The sequence below is a fragment of the Empidonax traillii genome, unplaced genomic scaffold (assembly GCF_003031625.1).
Source record: "Empidonax traillii isolate 1590-97213 ecotype Southwest subspecies unplaced genomic scaffold, ASM303162v1 scaffold52:size1600334, whole genome shotgun sequence".
Lineage (NCBI taxonomy): Eukaryota > Metazoa > Chordata > Aves > Passeriformes > Tyrannidae > Empidonax > Empidonax traillii.
The window spans coordinates 1,033,755-1,058,086 of NW_020955245.1; the positions used below are offsets into that span (position 1 = coordinate 1,033,755).

Consider the following 24,332-nt stretch of genomic DNA (forward strand, 5'->3'; position numbering starts at 1 on the left):
GGACAGGTAGAGTTGTTGTTGCACAAGCTGGAAAATATAAGGGGTTTTAAAGCTTGTTTTAGCACTGTATTGTATTTCATGATGAGAGAATCATATCATCCTGGAATGGTTTGGGTTGGAAGGGGCCTTAAAGATCATCTGGTTTTACCGCCTGCCACGGGCAGGGACACCTTCCACCAGAACAGGTTGCTCCAAGCTCTGTCCAACCTGGCCTTGGACACTTCCAGGGATGGGGCAACCAAACCTTCTCTGGGCAACCTGTGCCAGGGCCTGCCCACCCTCACAGGGAAGGATTTCTTCCCAATATCTCACCTTAAACCTGCCCTCTGGCGCTTTGTTATATCACTGCATACCCTGTCCAGCTCTCTCGGAGCTCCTTCAGGTGCTGCAGGCAGCTCTAACCAGCAGCAAAAAAGAGAGATTTCCTCGATTTAATCTCTCTCCTGCCAGCTGATTTCCCCGAAGGCGAGCACAAAACCCCCCGTGCCCGTTTTGCCCCCGACGCGTCCCAAGCCCGTCCCGGCCCGGCGGCGGCACTCACAAGACTCCGGTGTATCCGGGCGCGCAGTGGCACTCTCCGGTCTGGTGGTCGCAGGTGGCCCCGTGGTGGCACTGGCACTGGAGCTGGCAGCCCTTGCCGTAGGTGCCGGGGTCGCAGAGCTCCTCGCAGCGCCAGCCGCGGAAGCCGTCGGCGCACACGCAGGCGCCCGTGATGGGGTTGCAGAGCGCGTCGTTCTGGCACTGGCAGCGGTTGCTGCAGTGGGGCCCCCAGTGCTCGCTGTCACAGCCTGCAAACACACACACACAGCTTTACCCTCCTGGAGAGCGCAGAGCGGTCCCAGCATCCCACCCCCAGCCCCACAGACGGCACAGAGCGGGTGCCGGAACTTTCCAGAAGCGCCACCAGACTCCCCAAAGGGCCCGGCGCGCGAGGAGGCGACGGCGCGGCCGGGGCACCGACGGCTGAGGACTTGTTTAACGCCCTTATTGCATCAGCACCGAAATCTTTTAATATCCTGTTTCTTAGTGCTCTTAGGTAGCTGGAAGGAGTGAGTTTATAGTGGAAGTAGAGGCAGAGGATGACATCCCGCCTGCAGACCGGTTAATGGCAGGTGGCACTGCCCAGCAAATCCCGTCCGTTTAATAATGTCATCAAACACTGTGTCTTTGTACTGTTCCTGTAAGATAATAAATAAGATAATCTAAAGAAGGTTTGCTCCTTGCTGTTGGTTTTCTTGTTTTTGTTTTGGATTTGTTTTCTTTTTTTTTAGTGGTGGTTGTTTTTGTGTTGGGTTTGATTTTTTGTTGTTGTTGTTATTTTGTTTTTTGGTTTAGTTTTGCTGTTGTTGTTTTGCTTTTCGTTTGTTTTGTTCCTTGTGGATTTTTAAAAATTAATTTAGTTTTTTTGTATTGTCCAGACTAAACAGAGGGCAAGGAAGAAAATAACACTGGAGACAGGATGACCTGAGGCTGCCCAAGCTTAGGGATGAAGGTATGGAATGTGTATGTCAGGTAATTCCTGTGCCAGTAACAGGAACACAGACGGACCCCAAACCTTCTGGCCACTGACAGGGAGAGGAGGTTGCCTACAGAAGGAATCAAGGTACAGTGAGAACCCTTCATGTGACAGTCCTGCCTGATCCCTTCTCCTCTTTTTAGGAGGATGAGAGAGGGAAGTCAGCATTAGAGGAGCAGTTTGTCCCTATTTGTTACAGGAACAGCAATTGGCACCCGCACAACACCTGTCTGAGCTGTGCACTGTGTTTCAGTCACACCTACAACCCTCCTGCTCGTGTGAAACCCACTGCCAGGCAGGAGAGGGGACAGCAATCCCAGCAACAGAGCCCTCTCCACAACCACTTTTGTTTGCAAACGTGCACACTAATCCCCAGGTGCTGCTTCCCAGGCCTGGATCTGTTTCCAGGATTAGTGAGGTAAATGTAAAGCTCACTTAAGCCTGATGCTTTTGTCCAGCAAATTCCATAGCCCTCTCCTTCTACAGTACATGGCTATGAACCCACGCTGGAAAACATCATCTATCAGTTAATTTTGGCAGTGATTTTATCCTTCATTTTGGGAAGAGGGATACTCCTTGGTCAGACACTCTGAGGATACCCAGCAGAGGAAGCAGAGAGACATTATTCCACCTGCACTGCTGATCAACAGTTTACAAACTTATGTTTCTCGAGCAAGTGTTAAAGGCCAACATAAACCCACAGAAGGCAATTCCAGGGTCTCCAAAAGGATCTGCAGGGTCTTAGAGGATGCAGGTGCAGAGAGCTGGTTTACATGTCCTGCAGAAAGCAAATTCCTGGGCATGAGCAGGATGATGCTCCTGCCTCCCATCACACGGTTTATTGCTTTGCCTCACTTCTCCCCCAGCTGCAAACAGGGATGATAGTTCCTCTCTAACCCAACTGGGAGCCCAGCAAACAAAATCTTACTCTTTATAAGGCTCAAATTATTACAGAGAATCTGTGGAAAGAGGTGATCTATCTTTATTTCACACAGACACTCTGTGAGCCTTCTGGGGCAGCGAGCAAAGCTGCAGGAGCTGATGGAGCTTCCCAGCAATTTCCATTCCAGAAACACTGATTTGTTTTCTGCAGAACTTGGACATCAAGGGATGCAGTTCTGCACCTCCACAAGGGCACAAATCCGAACTACACAAGCACAGCTGAGAGCCCTGAGCGTGGGCAAGTGGAATTCAGGGACTGAACTTCACCCTGCCTGTTCTGGGAACTCCATTGCTCCTGTGCCACACCTCACATCAGAGCCCCAACTGCAGACTCTGCCTTGTTCTGGGCTGGTACAATTCCAGCTGCAATTAATTTCCTTAATATGAATAAATAACACTCTTTAGAAGAGGTGATTCTATCCTTGCTCCTCCCTGTCTCAGGTGGGTGCTCCAACCATCAGATTTGTCCACGGGGGTTTTTGTTTTTCACTTTGCAGGAAAGTGAAGGAGAAAGAAAACCTTCATAGGGAGGGAAAACCATTTTCCATCATCTCTTCAAGCATCTTGATTCACCTGTCCAGAGCCTCCCCCACCCACAGCTCCTTTTCTGTAAGTCCCTCTTATTTGAACACTTATTTACTATTGATATTTAGTTGCTTTCTCCATGTCCCAAAGTTCACTCCACAATCCAGCCAAAGGGAAGAGCAAAAGCGCTGAAGGGAAGAGCAGAAATTCCTCTCGTTGGTTGGAAAATCATAAAAGAAATAATGAAAAAAAAAAAAAAACCAAACTGGAAAAGAATTTTCCAAAGGCTTCTCAGTGAAGGCATCAGTGAGTGCACATTGCACAAAGCAGTGAGCCCAAATGGTTTAAGCACCCTATGAAATAAAGCAGCTTGGCATACCATACAGCTGCTAAGAATGTGAATTTCATGGGGATTTATTAAGGAGAGAACATAAAAATGAGGATTAAAGTACATCTGAAAGCTCATGGAAGACAGAAAAAATAGAATTAGCTCAAGATGAGGCTTGTAGAGTGTCACTGCCAATGCCTGACACAGCCTTTGCTTCTTTTCTGTTCCTGAAACTACTTGCAGGGATTGACCACAGTTCTCTGGAAGGTCTGAAACCAGTCACAGTGTGTGTGTGTGTATAACCAAGGAGAACACCCTGTTGTCTCACTGCTGATGGGATCACACGCACTCAGTGACAGGTTGGACTCCTCTAGATTTAAGTCTTTGCCTCAGATGGTAAATGTTTCCTGCTTTCAGCCACCAGCTCAAGCCCTGTGTTTGTCACACTGAGCAGGGCCGTTTCATGCACTATCAGTTCATCCACTGCTGATTAACTGCAAAGGGAATTGAGTGGAAATCATTGGCAACGTGTTAGTGTAAAACTTGTGATAATGAAATATCCCCCTGCCTTAACCCCACGTGAAAATAAGATCTGTGTTGCTCAGAGTTTATCACTTCCTACTGGTTTTCTTCCCCTCTTTCCTTTGGGTCCCATATTGCAGTGACAGACTGAAGTTGGAAGTGAATTCCTCACCTGTGTCATTTCACTGCAACATGATGTGATATTTATACGGTAACAGAGATCTGCGCTGGGATAACTTCTGAACCTCTGCACAGGTAGCAGATGCAGAGGTGATGAGCTCAATCCAAGTCCTTACTCATGCAATTAACTCCACTGGGCTCAACAGGCTCACTCAAGTCTGAGACTGCTGGAGTGAGAGACCACTCGACTGTAACCAGCTCAGGATTGGGGGGCAGCAGCTCCTGCTAGAAAACTAAAAACCAGAAGAAACCAAAGACTTCAGCAACCAAGATGTTTTTTTTTCTATATCCACCAGTGTGGCAAATGCTGGCTGGTTGTGACAGTGACTCCAGTTCCTGAGATGAAGGGCAAAGATGCAGGCTCAGAGCCACAGGATCCCGCTGCACTTCGGGATCATCAGCACCTTCTCCCCTGGGCTTGGAGGGACCATCCTAAAAACACAAGCCCAGCCTAGCACAGTCTAATCCTGCTCTTGTTGTGTGTTACCATAATAGAGATAAATAATAACAGCAACAACATGTGAACAGAGAGCTGATTAAAGCTTACACAAGCGCTCCACTGTAAATGCATATGCCATTAAAACGTCAACATGATACAGAGACTTTAACTAGACCATCAATAAGGAAAGCAACCTGAGAGTGGGGATGTCAGGGAGGTACAGATGCTCCCTTGGCTGCGTGTGGGGATGTCAATGCTTTGAGGGATGAGCCTGAAATAGCCCCTGTTCTCTTGGGAGATGCTGCATTAAAGGAGCTGCCATATTTCAGGTCACGTGCCCACACTCCCTGGCAAACGTGCAAACTTAGTCACTTCTTCACCTTCAAAAATAGGACTGGAGAATAATTGCCACCAATGAAAATAACTCTGTAGAGGATGATGCTGGGTGCCTAAGCATAATTACGCTTGTCTGCACAGGGTATGACAGGGATTTATCCTTCCAAGGAGAGGCTGCTCAGTGCAGCACCAGGAGTGCTCCAGCTCGTGCAGCACCAAGGGCTCTCCTCCCTGGCCAGCCCTACTCCCACGGCAAAGCCTCAGCTCCTTCTTGAAGTGAGGGATAATCACTGCAGGCTCTGCATGGAGCATCATGGAATCACAGAACCATTAAGGTTGGAAAACACCTCCAAGACAAGTCCAATGATTGACCCAACCCCCTGTGCCCAGCAAACCCCATCCTGAAGTGCCACATCTGTGTTGTGAACCCTCCCAGGGACGGTGACCCCGGTGCTTCACCCCTCTTTCAGTGAAGACATTTTCCCCCTGTTTCATCCTGGTACCAGTTCTGTCCTGGGAAATAAAACACACAATGAGGACACACTGGAAGTGCTGCTTCACTCCCAAAGGGCTGTTTACCCCTCTGGGAATGGCCAGGGAATGGCTGTGTCTGGGTCCACAGAGCCACCCAGTCCTTAGTGCAATCAGGCACAGTGAAGCAAACCCACAAGTGGCAGATAAATAGAAGGATTCCCGAGGAAGAGATGACATTTATTGAGTGATTTATCCCTGGCAAGAGCGAGTCAAAAGTGCTATTCCAGAGCTTTTCCATCCCTGCACAGGCACACTGTCAACATGAGAACAGCATTTTCCCTCACAGCAGCACCAGAACCTGTGGTCTCCAGGACTGTGTTTGTGTTGCTCCCATCAGCACAAGCCTCCCTGTGTCTCTTTTGGAGCCAGTGACCATTCCTGGGTCTGCAGAGTCCGTGGGACATCCACAGACATTCCTGCAGAAGGCACAGCTAAAAAAAACACCCAGTGGTGGATTTCCTTGGTCTAAAGGCTCAGGACCATATTGATCTGATGGGGAGTTTCAATTAATCCACACTTTAAAGCAACTTTCTGCAGATTTGCTGAAGCACAGAACGCAGCTCACAGCCAATAGCCAATATTCTGGAATATTTCCAAATTCGGTTTGTAAAGTTGAAATGAGATGCCAGCCCTTAAAAATGCAAACAGGAAACAAAATTAACTTATTAAATCTAGGAGGACATGGCTTAAGAGAGATTATTTTAGAATTTACTTTGAAATTAGGCCTGGATTCTCCCTTTAATGCAACTGTACTGTTGTAGAATGATTCTGTGAATATAAATTAAGGTAAGATGTAGCCTGAATTCTGGGTGGGTTTTTTTTGGGGGGTCTAATTCAGTTTTGGAATCGGGCAAAGAAACAGCACAAGCTAAAACATATGCCTGGATGCAATGAATAAAAACGTAAAAATAATCAGTTATTTTTACTCCCTGCACTTTATCCAATAGGAAAATTACAGCCCCTGTATTGTCACTGCACAAACATCACTCATTTTGGCACAGTTGAACACCACTGGAAACAGAAGCCAAGCAAGAGGTTTGAAACAAGGTCCACAAAGAGGGAATTCCCTTCCAAGGACACTTCCCAGCACTTTGTGTCTGGCTCTGAGCAGCACCAGGTCCCTCAAACACCAACCCCCTTCCAAAGGCATGAGCCAGCTTATTGGAAAATCACCCACTGAGCTGCTCAGCTAAACCAGAGAAACATCTTCCTCTCACTGGACTGTTCACTTTGGAATTTGAACATGTGTAGGGCAGATGACTGACCTAAAATAACCCAGATTTTCAGAAGTGCCCTGCAGAAATATTCTTACAAGCACTTAGAGACTCTAATTCCATGAGTTCCCCAAGCAGCTGCCATGGACAGGGCACTGCCCCACAGCCAGGGCTGTGCTCCCGTGTCCCCAGGGAAAATCCACCTGGATCTGATCAAACTATAAAACATGTGATTTGCAGACACCCAGTGCCACCTCTGGGCAGCTCATTGCACACATTCCTCAGAGACCTCCTCTGTGTTCAAAGCAATTTGCAATTCCAGGCTCCAAGGGCCTAGCAGGACTCCTCTTCCAACTTTTCCTTGGAGCATCCAGGGGCCACTGGCTGTTTAATCTCCAGGTAGGAAGTGCCCCAGAGGGAGGGTGAGAACCTTCTCCTCCCAACCCACCACCCACACACCAGAGGTCTGGTCCATGCTGATGGACCATCCTGATGACATCCTTGAAGGGATTTTTCATATTCTCCATTGGCTTTTTAAGGGAAACCAACCCAGAGTGGGAGCACCACACGTAAATAAGTCATCTGAATCTTAAAGCTGGTGTCACCAAAATAAGATGTCAGATGAAAGGTTGGAAGTACGGCAGTAATTCAGTACTTGAGCCTATGAATTTTGATATTTGCCTTAATTATGTGAGCACGGGGTGCTGCTCACACAGCCTGGCATTTGCTGACTCCTGAGCTTGCAGCTTTGCAGCCGGGAGGTTCCCAAAGCTGGATCCTGTGGAATGGAGTCTGCACTGGGCCTTTTATCTCCAACACCAGACTCTCAGTCACAGCACACACAACTGCAGTGAGGGAAGTGCCACTCTCAATGTTTACAACTCTGAGACTGCCCAGAGCACCTGCTTTGCATCTGTAAACAGGCATTTGTTTACCCATCCCAGGGGAAAAACCTGGGGTTAATCTGACACTGGCAGGACTCGTGGTCAGTCTCTTTCCTGAGCTTACAGACCAGTCTTCATCAGATAGACACAGAAAGATGGGAAAGGAACATCAGCTGATTTCTCCCCCAAATTGACAGATAATTACTCACAGGAGGAAATTAATCTCATTTTGTGTTTGCCTTTTTTTTTTTTCTTTCTTAAGGACAAGAGAGCAGATTTTCCTCCTCTGAGGAAGATCGTCCTGATTCTCCCTGAAGCTCCGGGTCTGAATCAGATACGGAACATGCGGCTGATCTGGGCCGTGATTTAATCTCAGCTGATGATCTCATTAGTCACCGAGCCTCCAACATGTGGCACCCAATTCAATCACAGCACTCAGAGTCCCTGCAGTTCATTCAGAATCCTCTGAGGAAACATTTCCCTTCTGAAGTGATCCTTGTTTAAAGAACATTCCCCCAGCATTCTGCAGGATGCTCCCAACAGTCACCTAGCTGGGGGTTTGTGTTTTGGATAAATGAAACGAAATCACTCCAAGCCGAAGGAAAGTTGAGTATCTGGATTGTCAGCCTCATCAAATCCCGTAATGAACTCCATATATTTGGGAAGCAGCAAAGAGGGAGAAACAACTTCCACTCCTGACAGATATCAAAGTGTGGCGTTTTCAGAATCTTCATCATGAGCTATTTTGACAGAGACTTCAAAAGAAGTGAAAATTAGAACATTAAAAAAACCCCGAGAATATTTCCTATTTCTTTTTGTCGAAATTACTGCTCTGTTTAATGAGCCTTTAACTCTACTGACACTCTAGATCTTACAAGGAGTTTAAAAATCATGAAACGCTTCATGAGGGAGCGACAACATTCTCTACAACACTGGCAGCTTGTCTCCTCGTTATAATTTTTGTAGAGAAAGATGCTGCATTCTTTAAAATGCCTTTTTCCTTTCTTTTTTTTTTTTTTTTTAGTGTCATATTAATGGGAGGCAAAGTCTGTTCTTTAATTAGAATTTTACTGTGGTGAATTAAAAAATACATGGGCAGAGTATCAAGAGCCTAATAAAACTAAATGAAGATCCTATCTTTCCTCTGTATGAAACCCAGCAGTCTTTGCTCTGGCAAAACTTCCATCAATACTTCATTATTATTGTCTAGGACAGGGCTGTAATAATAAGATCTGCAAGCAACTTACTTCCAAATTCTGTTTTCCAACTGGGTAGAACATTCTCCACATCTATAATGGACTTTGGATGTTTTCATTGACTATATAATGAAATTTCCTTGTAATGCCTCTGCACAGAAGTAAAATCAGTTTTGCCTGCAAGAAGGGGTATCCAGGAACCCACTGGATATGCCCAAAGCACTGCAGGACAGGTAGAGGGGGGAGATGCCTCCTCCAAGAACAAAGGGCTGGAAAGGCCACCGGAGGGGCTCGGGAGTGGTGGCAGCAGAACTGCTGGAGAGGTCTCTGTCACTGGAGATTGGGAGCTCTTGTGAGAAACCCCCTGTGCAATATCCACCTACAGCTACCTAAACAGCCCTTAGCTGAGAGCCCAGCAAGGCAGCTGTGGGAGCAGAAGCAACCCCTCTTAGTTTAGAAATTCCAGCTGATTTTGATGCAGTTTGGGGCAGATCCACAGGGCCAGGCCGGGAGATGCAGCAGCCCGGCCGTGCTGGATGCCCTTCAGTCACACCCTGCAGCTGGGCAGGACAACTCTGTCCATCCCCTGGGCAATCCACCCAGCTGGAAGCAACCTGCCCTGGCCACTGGAGTCAGCTCTGCAGCCTCAGTGAGTGCTCAGGATGGAGCAGGATCCAGCCCAGCGCTCCGGGGGGTTGTGCTCAGCTCCCGGTTTTTCCCAGGCACCGAAGGTGACCCTGCTGAGGTTCTGCCAGATATGCAATATCCCTTTGTTTGCAGTTAAAGCAGCGCTTAAAGGAGCAAAGCTTCTTGTCACTGAGACAGCAAGAGCTGGAGCACGTTCCCTCTCCTCGATCCCACACAGGGATGAGTGTCCCTTCACCTGTGGATCTGCAGCTCAGCCACAAAGTGACACCAGCAAAAAGCCTTGGCCCATCAGCGGGTGAAATCAAGACATGCATATGGAATAAATGCTTTATCCAGCTTCAAACTACCAGAAAGATTCACCTTCAAGGGGACTTAGAAGCACATCCTTCGTGCATAACTTAACTCGCAGCCCTGACTCATCAATCATTTTTAAGGTGGTCAATAAGCAATTTATTTTATTGCATTGATATTGAAACCTGAGGTAAACACCGTGGATTGTGGTGTTTGCTTTTATTTCCAACAGTGTAGCTGGAGAGGGAAAAGAACCACTTCTTCCCTTTGCTACAGTCCTGTCCTAAGGTCTAACCATGGAATCCTGGAATGATCTGGGTTGGAAGAGACTTTAAAGATTGTCTGTTTTTACCCTCTGCCCTGGGCAGGGACACCTTCCACCAGCCCAGGCTGCTCCAAGCCCCGTCCAACCTGGCCTTGGACACTTCCAGGGATCCAGGGGCAGCCACAGCTTCTTTGGGAAACCTGTGCCAGGGCCTGCCCACCCTCCCAGGGAAGGATTCCTTCCCAACATTTAAGCCAAATCTCTCCTCTTTTGCTTTCAAACTGCTCCCCCTTGCCCAGTCACTCCATCCACTACCCATGCACTGCTTTTCAGCCAAACAAGATCAGCTTAAAGGATGTTCTGCCCCAGTGAGTGAATCTAGGTTAAAAAAAAAAAAAAAAACCCTCACCATTTCTGGTGTGAATTCTGTTACCTGCAGACATTCAGAGAGAATGAGAGCAGCTGAAGGCCCAGTGGCCTTTGAAATAGGGGTGTCTTTTCTATCTAAACCAGTTCAAAGGCTTACAAAAAGCTGTGTGCAGGTATCCACACCAGCTACTTGCTGTTCTCTTTTCTTCTAGGCATACTTGAACCTTCACATGGCTCTTTAATGTTACCTTATGTCTTCCAGATCCCTTAAATACACTGCTGTCTTTCTCCAATAAACCATTAATAGGAATGTCCCTTTCAGGCACAGGAAAAGAAACAGTTTTGGAAAAAAAAAGTCTTGCCCCGTGTGACCCAGGAAAAAGTAGAATGTTCACTCATCAAAACACACTGTGAGACTCAACCTTTCATATATTTACCAACAGAATATAGCAAGTATGAAACTATTGGGGGGTGTGGGGGGGAAACAAAGGGAAAAAACCACTGAAATATGAGAATATTACCCCCTCTTTTCACATCACTCCAGCAGTGAGGTGTGGGATGTGCTGTTAATAAAGAGATAATCAGAGAGGCAGGCAAAGGCTGGGTAGTTAAACACCAGCAGCCAAAGCCTGGGTGCCCCTGGGTGGGTTGGGGGTGGCAGAGGACACAAAGCCCAGCACTGGGGGAGTCTGATGCTGTAAAATTGCGGTGTCCCTGCAGCTGCTCCTCACACTGCACCACTGCTGCAGCTCTTCTGCACCACTTCCAAGGGATGTTAATGCTGAGAGAGCAAAGCAGCCACGGAACCAGAGCCAGCAGTTGGTGCTCAACCCCCCCTCAGCACCCAAAGCACAACCCCCAGAGCTCAGCAGGACATCCCTGGGTCCCTGTGGCTTCCCCTGTGGATTGCTGGGGCTTGGGGTTCATCCTGGACAGCCAGGCAGGAGGAGAAAATCTTGTCTCCCAAATTACTGAGATTGAATGTCTAAACCTTGTCATCTTTTCTCTTTTTTTTTTGACTTCCCACCACGTTCCAACGTTGCTCACAGAAGCATAAATTAATGCCAGTTTCTAAACCAGAAGTTGCTCTAAACCGGGAAGTGAAACTTTTTTTGTTATGATGTTAAAAACAGACAATTCTTAAGCTGTTGTACATCTTGAGGAACGGGATGATCAAAACTGTTCATCCCCACAATCAGTTTTGGGAGCGCTGCACTGAAATGTTTTGACACAATCCCAGCCATATGGAAGCCGCTGCTTTCGGAACAGTTTCCCTATTGTGGGTTCCTGCATTGAGCCATCAAGTGTCAGGCAGGCAGAAAACACGAAATCATCGCTCCACGTGTTTGTTTTTTTTCCTCGTTATTTACAAACAACACGGCTCGTGCCTCCAGCACTGTCCATGGGTCAGATTCCCAGACACCAGGAAAACCCCCCGGAGCAGCTCCTGGCCCTGGCTCTGAGTGTCAGCCCTTGGGGGTTCATCCCACCTTCAGGAACGGCCTCTGTGGAACAGTTTTCTCTCTGGATTAATTAAATTTCTCTCCTTTTTTTTTTTTTTTTTAGTGGCAACTGCCACTGAGGAGGAAAAAGCAAAACAGACATACGTGACTTCCTGGCTGGAAGGCAGCAGGGACGGGAATGGGGTTTTGCTGGAAGGGAACACAGCATCTGTGCATTAAGGGGTGGAAATGCCACATTCCCTTTAAGGTTCAGAGCTCTGCGTTTTCCAAGTGGCAGCAGAGATACATATTAAAAAAAAAAAAAAAATCACAGGGAGAAAGGAGGGTTTTTGAGGAGACTGTTAGCAAAATCATCCCCTGGGCATCACAAGCACCTCAGGCCCAATCCAGTGCCCCTCACAGCCAGGGAATCACCTCTGACAGGGAATGGCCACCCTGGGTTAAGTTGGTGCCACCTGGAAAGCCTCCTGCTCTCCTCCCTGCAGCACATCCCAGCAGAGCAACCACTGCACACCCCCCCCAGCCATTAAACAATCCGTGAGCAGAACACGACAGGACCCCCCCCCAGCACAGCCTCCTCCTCGCTGCTGAACAGGAACCACCCAGGGAAACGCTGCCTATTCCCTGGTGGATGTGACTGTGGAGTAGGTGTTGATTCAGGAATGCTGCTGACACACAGGCACAAATCTGATGACACAGGAAATTAGCATCCGCTCCTCTCCCCCCCTGCTTCAGGAGAATTTACTAAATATAGCTCGCTCTTTAAATATTAAGGATATCTGCAGAATGTTGTTGTTTTTGAAAGGGTTCTTTCCTGCCTGGATTTTCCTCATCAGGCTTAGTAATCAAGTTGTTTTATTTGGAAGGGATAATTATTAGTTGAATAATTAATTATTCAGAGTAGGTGGCTGAAGGAAATTCAAAGCAGGCTGGTATAATGAAAAAGTGACAATGTGTAACAATCTGGGCTCTAAATCGTGCAATAAGATCAAAATGTGTAGGGTTTTTAGGTATGTAGATGGGGTTTGGCACATTTAATAGAATTGCCTCCATCCCCAAAGTCCCAAACAAACACTGACTAATTCTCCCAGTCCATCCATGAGCTGGAAAATGTTATTTTATCACCATTTCGTGGAAGGGAAACTGAGCCAGGCAAATTACATGAAACTGCAAAGCCACCCAAAAAGTCAGTGATGGCACTGAGACAGGACAGCCCCAAGCTCTGAAGTATAGATTTATGCTACAAATACTTTAGAGTATATTTTGTCGCTACATTTATAATTCTGCGCTGAACCAACCAGATGAAAAACGGCTCTTTTATGTCTACAGAGATTAATTTGTACACTATTTTTCCCGTCTCTCTTCAACAAGAGTGTTAAAGAAGGGTGAAGCTGGGACAGACGGATCCCTGGGATGCAAAGTGCGGTGGGATTGGGCTGGTGCAGCACCTGGAATGTCCTGGGGAAGGGACCCAGCCAGGAGCCCCAGGTTGTTCCTCTGCCTTTTCTTCTGCCATTGTTTCTCACCCTCCAACAAACCAAACCCAGGGGAAGTCACACAATGTTTGCTGCGACTTGTTCCACAGTCTGTGCTGGGACCTGGTGGGTTTTGTTTCCCTGCTGAGTGCCAGGGTCGCAGAACTGGAATTTTTGCAAGGCAAGGGATCCAAATGCAGCAAAACTCCACATACAGAGGCTGCTGGAGCTTCTTCAAATATTTGTTAATTAAAATTGTTAGAAGTAAATGAATTAAGTTCGTACTGTCCCAGAAGGACTTGGCCTCGAAGAGCCCTCAAAGCCAGCAAATTTAAACGCTTTATTGTTCTCTAACTCCCATCCAGGCAGGCTCCTCTATTTGGCACATCCTTAATTTCTGTCAAACTAAAAGAATTCTAACATTTTGTCAGGGAGCTGGTGCAAATCTTGGAGAAGGCTTAAAAAAAACCCCTCTCCTGTTGACTCATTTCACTCATTCCTAGGCAGAGCTGAGAGAAGGGAGACTTGAAAGCAGCATTATGAGCCCAAGAATTCTCCTCGACCCTTGAAAGGCACACAGAAAATTAAACTGGGGGATCAGTATCAAGGTATGGAAATTATTGGGTCTGTGCACTTCAAAGCTGAAGAAGGTGGCTTCCCACTGAGACTCGAGAACCCAGGTGCACATAATTTAAAAAAATCTGCATTTTTAACCTTTTAAATCTGCTAGCAAAGCAAGGAAGTTGTTGAGAAACTGCAGTAAACATGGCAATTCAATCAGCATCTCCCAGACTCTGCCTCCCAACTTTCTGATTCCTTAACCCAGCAGGTCAGTGGGTGCTGGAATGATTCCCTGGCAGCAGCTGAGCAGAGCTGGGACAAACACAGCAACACCTTTCTGGCAGCACAAAAGTCTCTTCATTCACTGCAAGGCTGGCTCTGGTCACGGTCACTGTTGAAATCCACGCCCTGTTCCCTGCTCTTCCCTGGGAATTGCAGCAGGGCCTCTGCGAAGAGCTGAAGCCAACTCTCTAAGAGCAGGCTGGAAAAGAAATCCATTTTTTAAAGTTTGGTATCGGTTTCTGTGCATTCCTAAACACAGGGCTCTCCAGTCAACAATCTACAGGCAAGAGCAGTCTTTTTGTCGAGTTTTTAAGCATGTCAGAGGTGAACACAGATTTGTAGGTGTTACTTTTCCCTGCGACAGCCAAGAGACCTCAGGCTAATTCTGAGACCCACGGACTTCAAAACAATTATAACCTCATAATGCAAACACTCTGAATTTCATTAAAAATCAAAACACCACTTGACTGCCAAGCAACAACAAGCACTTCTGATGCATAAGCTAACTAATTCCACCTCCTGAGCCTCTGAGAAAGCAGTAATTGTAGCTCATCACAGCTACACCTCGGAAGATAACCTTGCTCTTGATTTCTGCTGCCCCGCAATTACAGGCAAACCACTGTTTACATCTCACTTACAGCAACAGGACCTGTTGTGGAGCAGGGCCAGCCAGGACACAGAACAAATATTACACCACAGATTTATAAAGCACAGACACTAATTACGAGCCCCATCCCCAGCCCACTGAAAGCAAAGCAAAAGACACCACTCGTTCTCCCAGCGCAGCCCTATAACCTGATTTATCCTCAGATTTGTTCTGCCACCCACGAAATACTGCCGGGCTGAGCCCGAGTAAAAAAGATTTGAAGCTGTCGATCCAGGCCCTTGTTTTCTCCAGTCTCAATTATGGTCCCATTTTCCTTGTGGGAGCTCTTTATTACTCCCCACTGGGAGCACAACTCACCCCGAGCGGAGCTGCCGACAACTCCCCCCTCGCAGGCTCAGCTCCAGCACAGCCACCTGGTTTTGCACTATTTACACTAGTGCTGTAAAGCTCTTTATTGATGCCCAGGTTTTACAGCTTCATTTTAAGGCACTCACCAGTTTGTGCTCAAATCCACCTGACAGATCCTCCCGGCTTCCACACGTCCCCAGTTGCCAGGGAGGTCTGAACTGGCAGCGCCCGAGACTTGGCCGTAAGTCTTTGGAATTGGGACTTTTAACAACTCTGCTTTTCCTGATTCTTGTGCAAACCACTCAATCTGTCTTGGCTTTTAAACTAAAGACATTTTTATTTGCTCTTGCTTTTGACTGGTCTTGGAAATCCACGGGGGTGAAATACTGTTATTGTAAAACACCTTAAAAAAACAGGCTTAGGACCAGAAAAAGAGTATGAATGAGATCACAGACTCCCAGAATGGTTTGGGTGGGAAGGGACATTAAAAATCATCCAGTGCCACCCCCTGCCATGGGCAGGGACACCTTCCCCTATCCCAGGTTGCTCCGAGCCCCGTCCAGCCTGGCCTTGGACAATTCCAGGGGCAGCCACAGCTTCTCTGCCCAACCTGTGCCAGGGCCTCACCTCCCTCCCAAGAAACAATTCCTTCCCAATCTCCCATCTCTCCCTGCCCTCTGGCAGTGGGAAGCCATTACCTGTGTCCTGTACCTCCATCCCTTTGTCCCAAGTTGCTCTCCAGCTCTCCTGGGGCTCCTTTAGGCAGTGGAAGTTCTCCCTGGAGCTTCTCCTCTCCAGGCTGAACAAACAACCCCACCTCCAAGGAGGCAATTGGAAAGCAAATTTACCACCACTGATTAGCAGAAGTGCTTTATATTGACCACCAGCAGCAACCACCAGTCACACATTTACCCAACCCAACTGTCCTTCCTGCCCTCAGATCTTTCACAGCTGTGAAATCTCACAGAAAACACTTGTCTGCAGGTGAGCAAAGCACAGGATGAAGACCCAAAGTTTTCCTGCTCTTTCCTCTGCTCTCCTCTACTGCCAGTGTGCAAAAGGAACACTGGGGGGGAGAGAACAAGGGATTGACAGTATTAGATGGGAAAAAAGCAAACCACTAAGACCAGGAGGAAAGAAAGAGTATGGAAGGAAAGAACAACGAGGGAAATAGGTTAAAAGAAGGTCAAAAAAGCCAGAAATAACAGAGAGGCAAATAAAGATCTCAAAGGAGAAACACATTCCCACTGCCCCTGCTTCAGTGTCCCACATAATATGCCCCTGAAAATAATGAAGGTCACCAGCACATTATAGGAAGTAGCCAGCAACGAGAAACACATTACAACCAGCACAGAAATGATCAATTTGTTTATCCTTGTTAGCTGAAAACAGAAAACACAGTGAGAAGGGGGTGGGCTCCTCTTGCTCCCCAAGGCTTTCTCTCCCCCTCTCCGGTGCCAGGCACACGACTCCCGCCTTTCCCCCTTGGATAGGCAGGGAATAACAACCAACTGTAATAAAATAAATAACTGCTTCTTCCACACACGGTCTGATTTCCTGGGAGCTGCATTAGCAGGGTCTGTAAGTCAATTCTGAAAACTCAGGACAGCATTAAAAAAACTGACAAGCGCCGCTCGGTCGCGTCCCCGTTGTCACAGTTATTGGGGCCTCTGGAGAAGAGTGTCAAAGAAATAAAGCAAATTTCTTTTTTTGGGGCTTAATTTGTGTCAATTGATTTCCTATTTTTAATTAATAATTCTAATTATGATGCAGCAAATTTACCCAACAGACACAACTCGTTTAATCAGCACGCATCGATTGTAACAGTAGAATTATCCCAGTGCTCCTGACACCATCGATTTCCTGTTGCGTGACGGCGAGAAAACAGCAGCTGGACAGACTCTGGTGTCAGCTCACGGTGCTGATGATCCCTGAGCTATGAACCCCTGCTCCTGACCCACAAATAAAAACCACAGACATTATCTACTGCTTCAGCACTCCAGAGGAGGAATCTGGTGATTAACTTAGGGCACAAATGAGGGGTTTAGTCATAGCAGCAGCAGCGGGAAGGTGAAGGTGGGAGACACTGATCTCAGGCATAAACAGCAAAGGCAGCAGTTGGGAAAGTCCTGGCAGAACTGAGATAAATCATTTGGTGTAAGTTCCTCGTTCGCCCTCATTTTCGACAGCCCCCAAAACATCTCTTTAAGCACACGCCTGAATATCTGCAGCAAAGACCTCAGGACGTTTTTCAAACCAGAACTTGCATTTTTCATAGAATCATCCAATCAAAGAATGGCTTGGGTTGGAAGGGACCTTGAGATCATCTCATTTCACTCCCTGCCATGGGGATCCCTGCAATTCCCTGCTCACTGAGCTCCAAATTCTGCCAAAATGATGCCAAGAGCACACAGGGAATTTGGAACCATCTGCAGCCTGAAAGGGTGCAAAGGCTGAGCAGCAAAAGGTGGAACTGAGGTGTTCCCAGGTCTGTAAGGAAAAATTCCATGAGATCCAAAGGCTGGGCCAAACACACAGCACAGGAGAGAGAAGAAAAGGCAAGGTGGATGGTACTGCCCCAGTGTGGGTGGGCAGAGACACGTCCCACCATTCCCCCCGGCAACACCTGGCAGAGAATTCCTTTCCCTGGGACTGGAAGCAGCTTCTGTGAAAGGTGTGACAGGGAAAGCCTGATTTTTAGTCAGCTGGTTTCTTTACAGAGTTAATCACAGTGCAGCAGAAGATAATTCCCCAAGTTTCCCCTCATTTGGTTCTCCACAATAGTTGACAATATGAGCACATTTAGCAGAAAAGCTGCTCTGATAGAGGGGAAATCAGGAGGAATAGAAGAATTACAATTTTTTTTTCCTAAAGCTGTTAATTCATATTAAACATTTTCAGTTCTGCTTACTCAAACTATAATGTGTCAGTAAGAAACATGTGATTATACCAGTTAGCTTTTTGGCTAAAATATTTGGAACAGTAAAATTGATAGATAATTACAGTAACAGTTATTTGTTCCCTGCCAAACCTGCACTAAGGCATGTCTGCCTGCAGACTTATGTCTTTTTAAGCACAAAAAGATAAGCTAGTAGCACATCATACACTTTGAATAATGAAAAAGATTTCCTATGGCCAGCATTCCAGAAGTGGAAACAGACTGTGGTTTGATACAAACCATATCTATTTATGTAAAATGGGATTTTAATTGGAGCTACTTATCCCCGTGATACAAACGAGGCAATGAAAAATGATTGATGCACTCTGGTAATTATTGTTACAGCACCTTGCAAAGTACAACAACAACAAAAAAAACTTCCATGTACAGAAGGGCTGTTTAAATTTTCATAAGATACAGAACTGCATTTCAGTAGGCAAAATATTAATGCTGCATTTTGGGCAATATTTATATTTAAACACAACCAATATTTAACTGAAAAATCAGAATGCATGAGCAATGCTGGGTGGATTTGTTTAAGGGATGAATAGATTTGTTTTGGAAACATGCAAAAGGAAGTAAAAAAAAAGGCATTAACTGGTTATTTCTCGCAGTGGGGATGTCCAAGGATGATACTGCACAAACTCACTGTCTCCCAGAGCGTAAAAAGGATGATGGTGCAGATATTTCTGGTCTCACAAGAGCCACTGTTGCTGCTTCTCTATTTCCACCTGCCAGCAAAGGTTGAGAGTGCAAACAAAGCTTCTGCCCATCGTCAGACACCACCACCAGCAATATAAATTCTTAATAATTGCTGTACCCGCGGGGGAAGTAAAGCAATTGTGCTCATTTCAATGAAATGAGAGCTGGGCACTGGAGCCCTCCTTTTCCTGCCCAGCTGGGGAACTTTGTCCCAGCAGGATGTGGCTGTGTCCAAACTTCCCAGAAAACTGAGCAGCCAGCAGGGCTCAGAGAGGCCATTCCAGAGCCCAGGGCTCGGACACCAAACCAAGAGCTCCTGGTACAGATGAGTCTTCTGGGGACACAAAAACTGCAGCAAAAGGTCTGTCTGTAGGACCAGCTAATGTGTCATCCGTCAGGGAAGAAAAGCCCACGTCTGCCCCGAGAAAATGCCAAGAAGCTGCTGTAAGAGAGGAGTGTATTGAATAACAGACCAAAGCAATCAGGACCTTCTGTGGTCATAATCTCATTTGGGCATTGACAGTATTTCAGTCAATAGACTGTCAGGCACTAGCCAAGAGTGGTATTGCAAAAATGTTTGGGCCATCATCTCAAATTTCATAGCTGATGCTCTACAAGGTCAGGGAGCGGAATCGCTGTTCTTAATCGGATGAGCGATCAAGCCATAAATCCAGCACAATCAAATTTTACTCTGGTGTTTCCCATAAAGGAAAAAATACAAAAACCCACCCAAAACATTCAATTTTTTGTGTGTCATCATTTCTAGCAACCAGATCACACTGCATCAAGAAAATCAGTGGTCTCTGCATGTAAAGCACGATCTCGCTGTTGCTGAAATCAGTCCCGAGTTCTCACTGTCAGACGAGTGGGGGACAGTCACAGAATCACAGAATGGTCTGGCTGGAAAGGGATCTTAAAGCCCATCCAGTGCCACCCCCTGCCATGGGCAGGGACACCTTCCACTAGCCCAGGTTGCTCCAAGCTTGTCCAACCTGGCCTTGGACACTCCCAGGGATCCAGGGGCAGCCACAGCTTCTCTGGGCAACCTGTGCCAGGGCCTGCCCACCCTCTGAGTAAAGAATTCCTTCCTAACAGCAAATCTAAATTCTCCTCTTTTAGTTTGAAACTAATCCCCCTTGGCCCATCCCATTTCCCTGTGTAAAAAATGACTCTCCCTCTTTCTTGTAACCCCCTTTAAGGAATAAAAGGCTGCAACGAGGTCTCCCCAGAACCTTCTCCTCTCCAGGCTGCAGGGCAACAGCTGGGTTTGGAAGGGGTTAATTGCTAACTCCCTCTGTGTAATTCTGGATGCAGAATTCCACATCCTGGATGTTCACCTTGCACCAAGCAGTTGCAAAGCAGAAGAGGCAGCTCAGTTTGTCCTCCCCCACCTCACCAGCTGCAGCTCCAGCTCTGCAGGAGGAGCTTTGTACAGACGTGCCCAAAATACACCCTCATGGCATGGGGGTCAGCTCATGGTCACTCTCTGTCACTCCAGACATTTTCTTGAGCCTCTCAGAGAACCTGAATCAGGTACAAAAAATCAGAGGAAACCCTCAGGTCATGTGTTGTGGTTTGGGTTTGTGTTCTGGAGGAAGGGGAGGAGGAGGAGCTGGTCCCAAAGCTCAGCAGGATCACTGCACTGCACGTTCCTGTATCGCATTGCAGCTCCAGGACATCACTGAACTGTTGGGCTTTTGAGTGCCTTTCCATTGGAAATGCAATATTAATGAGCCATCCTGAGCCTCCCCAAACAATGACAGCGATATGAATAAAAAATCACCCCTAACTGTCCTAATCCCACGTGAACCTTCCTAACCCAGCTACATTTAACACCAAAAAAGGGGGAAACACCTGAAGCAGAAGACATTAATGAATTGTGAAACATGGATCAAGGGCATTTCTCTTAAATCCCTGATTTGATCAGTTCAAGGTATGTCCCTCTCATATACCAGTAATCACCTGGATACAGGGTTTAGCAACTAACTCTAATTATAGAGATGTTGAGCAGTGATTTTTTTGAAAGTGAGAGTTAAGCTGAGAAGAGCTTCTTGACTGGAAGCCAGTGTGCTCAATCAATTAAATTATCATAAGAGAAGAAGAATCAGACCAAGGGGGGAATGGGGATGCGAGTGTGAGGCTGATCATTAGTACAACTGAACTGTCACCTCAGCTCAGGTTGGAATGTGGCCACAGAAGGAGATTGATGGATGGATTTTGCTCAGCACAGAGCAGCCCACAGTGAATTGCTGATAAGATCTGAAAATAAATCTTACAACGTTCATTACAAGGCAAGGTGGAACTGCAGCCTCTGCAGCCTTGCTGGAGCTCCCAGGTTGAGCAGGTCCTCCTGTTTGCCTCGTCCCAGGGGGCTTTCCTGGCCTCAAGGAAGGTTCTTGTCCCCATGTTATGGGATGTTTGCAAACTTTTGGGGAGGTGTTACCCAGCAGCTCATTAACAACTGGGAGTGGAGTGAGCCTGGAAAGATTTGCATGGGTTTGTGTGACTTAAAGATGCAGATTTCCCCTGGAACTGCTATTTTTTCTTAGGTGACAACTTCCCATCTGCCAATTAGAGGAAGGAGAGGCTGACTGGAACCCCAGCAATCCGAAACAAAGGGCAGTGTGGGATGTGAGGGACGTGAGGGTGAAGCTGTCTGGCAGGCTGGTTTTTGAGTTCCTGGGGGCTTTGGTAACCACTGACCTGCAGAGGACACGTGGAGAGGGCACACAGCTCTCTGCTAAGGCTTTCTCTGCTGTGTTTAGCTATTTCAGTGCTCAGCATTCAGGGGCACTTTGGTTTAGGCTGCCTCAGTAGAAGGGGAGACAAAGAACTACTGATCTTGGCATATGGAGTCAAACCTTAAACTGACAGTGGAACATTCACAGTGAATTCATTAGGTGCCCACAGAGTCCTAAGAAAGAAGAGGCCTGGGCTGCTGTCACGATCCTCTGGCTTGCAAGTTACAGGGCTGTGACTCTGGAATCAAAAATCAGTGTATAAATCCTGACAAGACGTGACCTTCCTTCGTTCCCCATTTAGGAAGTTTGTGCTGTAGGAGATGTGAGGCTCACTGCTGTTACACAACCACAGGACCAGCTTTACAAATGATTATAAATATCATTATTTAACTCCTGTGGGAGCTCCAACACTCCCAGATCTGCTCTATTCTGGCAGGAGCTGTGTGTGAGACTTGAAATGTCTTGGTTTGTCACTTTACTGCAATTAGATGCTTTTGGAATATGAATCTCTAAATAGAGATTATTTTTTTCCTCAAAACTGCATCCTAGATAAGATTTACACCAAGGTGATTTCTGTCTGGCACAGACAAAGCTCCCACATTCCCCTTAATAGTCCAGAGCGCTCTAATTAGGACTGTGGGTAGTGAGTTGCCTTTTTACAGCCTGTGAAGTCCATAAACCAAGGCCATTTACAGAGCTGCCCACTAAACCTCACACCCCTTTAAGGGCACGCTGAGATCTTCCCCAAACCATTGTAACATCCCCTTTCCAAGGATTTTTAGTATCACTGAGAGATGGCCAAGCTGAGAGCAGGAGGGAGAGCAGCTCTTAACTCCATCCACGAAGCTGGAGCTCGCACAAGTACAAAAAGATCCTCCTGGTTCTGTGTCTCCCTTAAGGATGACATTCCACTCCTCAGTGTCCTTAAGCCACAAGGAAAGAGAAGGGTTTGGCTGCAAAGCCCGGTGCAAAGCTCACTGAATAGATCAAAATCTCTGCACTGACCTAAGCTGACTCTCTGCTGAAACCAAAACACCGGAGTGAATTCAGACCCATGGAAATGAGGTGCCAATTGTTTTTTTTTCCTCTGGCAATCATCCAGGGCTCGCTTGGGGGGTCTTCCAGCGTTTGAGCCTCCTCTCAAGCTGCCCTCTTACCTCTGAGATACCTCATCAGCAGAAAAGGGATCACATTTGCTCTTCACAGCTCCCATCCTCAGAACCTCCTGTGCTGAGCAGCCAAGGGCATTGGCAGCAGGAGTGTGGGATGATGCTCTCATCAGCCCTCACTCCTCACCCCTCAGCTGCCTCCCTGGCCTCATTAGCTCCAGCTTTACCACTGCACCCCCAGGAGAAGGGCCAGGCTCAGCCATCACTGGTACCAGCACAGCCCAGGGGCTCATCCAGCAGGACACACTTACTGGAGAGATGTTGGATTCCAGGGATAGGGTCACCACAGAGGCTGTGCCAGTTAAACCCAAGGGCAGGGAATCATCTGGCCCAAGGACAAAGCCACCGTTTCCTTGGATCCCTTCGCTTGGCAAACTCTGTCAGCTGCTGCCTCACACACAGACCTTTCCCTTCCCAGAGCCCACAAAACCCAGCACAAATCCTTGCAGAAAATCACAGGATCCTCGAAATTATAAAAGCACTTGGGTTGGAAGGGAGAGAATGGCTTGGGTTGGAAGGGACCTCCAAGATCATCTTGTTCCAACCCCCTGCCATGGGCAGGGATGCCAATAATGGAGATAAATTTCAACCTTCCTCTAGGAGCGCTGAAATCATTTGTCATCTGGGTCAGATCACTCCTGTGTCCTCACCAATGCTCTGCCAGCTCTTCTGTCATTCACAAACTCGAGCTGCAGTGATTTCATCTTTACTCTTAGATCATTAATGCAAATATTGATAGGAGTGAGTCTAACAGCAGAAGCCCACCAGAAATACATTTGATGTTTATTCCACGCTGACAGCTGCTTTTTGAGATCTGTCGTTTAGCTTTTATTCAATGATTAATGCATGTTATTGATAATTGTATAGTGCTAATTTTTCTAATTAGAGTATCCTTCGGAACCGAATCAAACATGGCACAAAAATGCATTTTATTTACATGGCTACTCTAATAGAACTTGCAACTAAATCTGTGATCTCATCAAAGAATGAAATCGGGTTTGTGTAGAAGGACCAATTTCCTGTGAAAAGCTAAACCTTATTTTATTTTCTTTTAATTTTTCACTGATTGAATCCAAATAGCACGATAATTTATTGTTTTGCCTGCTGAAGTAAACAACCTCGTCCAAAATCTGCACAGGATTGTGAAAACATTCAAGTTTCTGTTTGGTTTTTCTTTAAGTAATTTTCTAGAACTTTTCTGAAAGACATTTTTGAGAACTTGCAACAGAGGCATCCAGAAGAGTGACTGGCACAGCAAGAAAGCCCAGGGGGAAGAAGGAATCTCTGAGTCATCCTCACAACTCCCTTTTCCAGGTCTCAAAGAGCAACAGGGAATTGCTCCCAGGCTGCTCCAGCACAGGCAGAGATTGATTTCAAGGTGCAGGATGTCACAGAGGCCTCGTGCTCTGCACCAGGGCTGGGCTGGAGGGACAGGGACTCCTCCTGCTCCCCGGGCAGGGAATCAGCAGTGTCGGATACTGGCACGAACAGGAGCAGCAGAGCAGCTTTGGCTTTTCCCTCCAGCTCCCTCTCACTCTTCCCCTGCTCCCACAAAGGAATATGATTAAGATGTGAGTTGTTTAGATCCATTTTTAATATCTCCTGATCAAAAGGGGAAGCTTAAAGAGCGTGTAAGGAATGACTTTGATATTAAAGAGAGAGAAAGAAGAACAAATAGTTTAATTTGCTTCTTGTCTTTCTTGGCTTGGGATTTTGAAGCAGATGTTCATGTGCAAACACCAAAAAAAAAAAAAAAAAAAAAAAAAAAAAAAAAAAAAAAAAAAAAAAAAAAAAAAAAAAAAAAAAAAAAAAAAAAAAAAAAAAAAAAAAAAAAAAAAAAAAAAAAAAAAAAAAAAA

At 46.6% G+C, this 24,332-nt stretch overlaps 1 protein-coding gene across 11 annotated transcripts in view; it reads right to left on the minus strand.

Moving 5' to 3' along the window:
- The window catches only part of MEGF11 (multiple EGF like domains 11), a 247,115-nt gene that overhangs the window by 89,365 nt on the left and 133,418 nt on the right, over positions 1-24,332 (minus strand). For all 11 annotated transcript variants that reach the window (XR_003570692.1, XR_003570693.1, XM_027879247.1 and 8 more), the window contains one exon: positions 542-788. Coding sequence is in view for 9 of the 11 variants with exons in the window: in XM_027879247.1 (XP_027735048.1) it covers positions 542-788 (247 nt within the window). In the remaining 2 variants the exon portion in view is untranslated. The remainder of the gene's footprint in view (positions 1-541; positions 789-24,332) is intronic.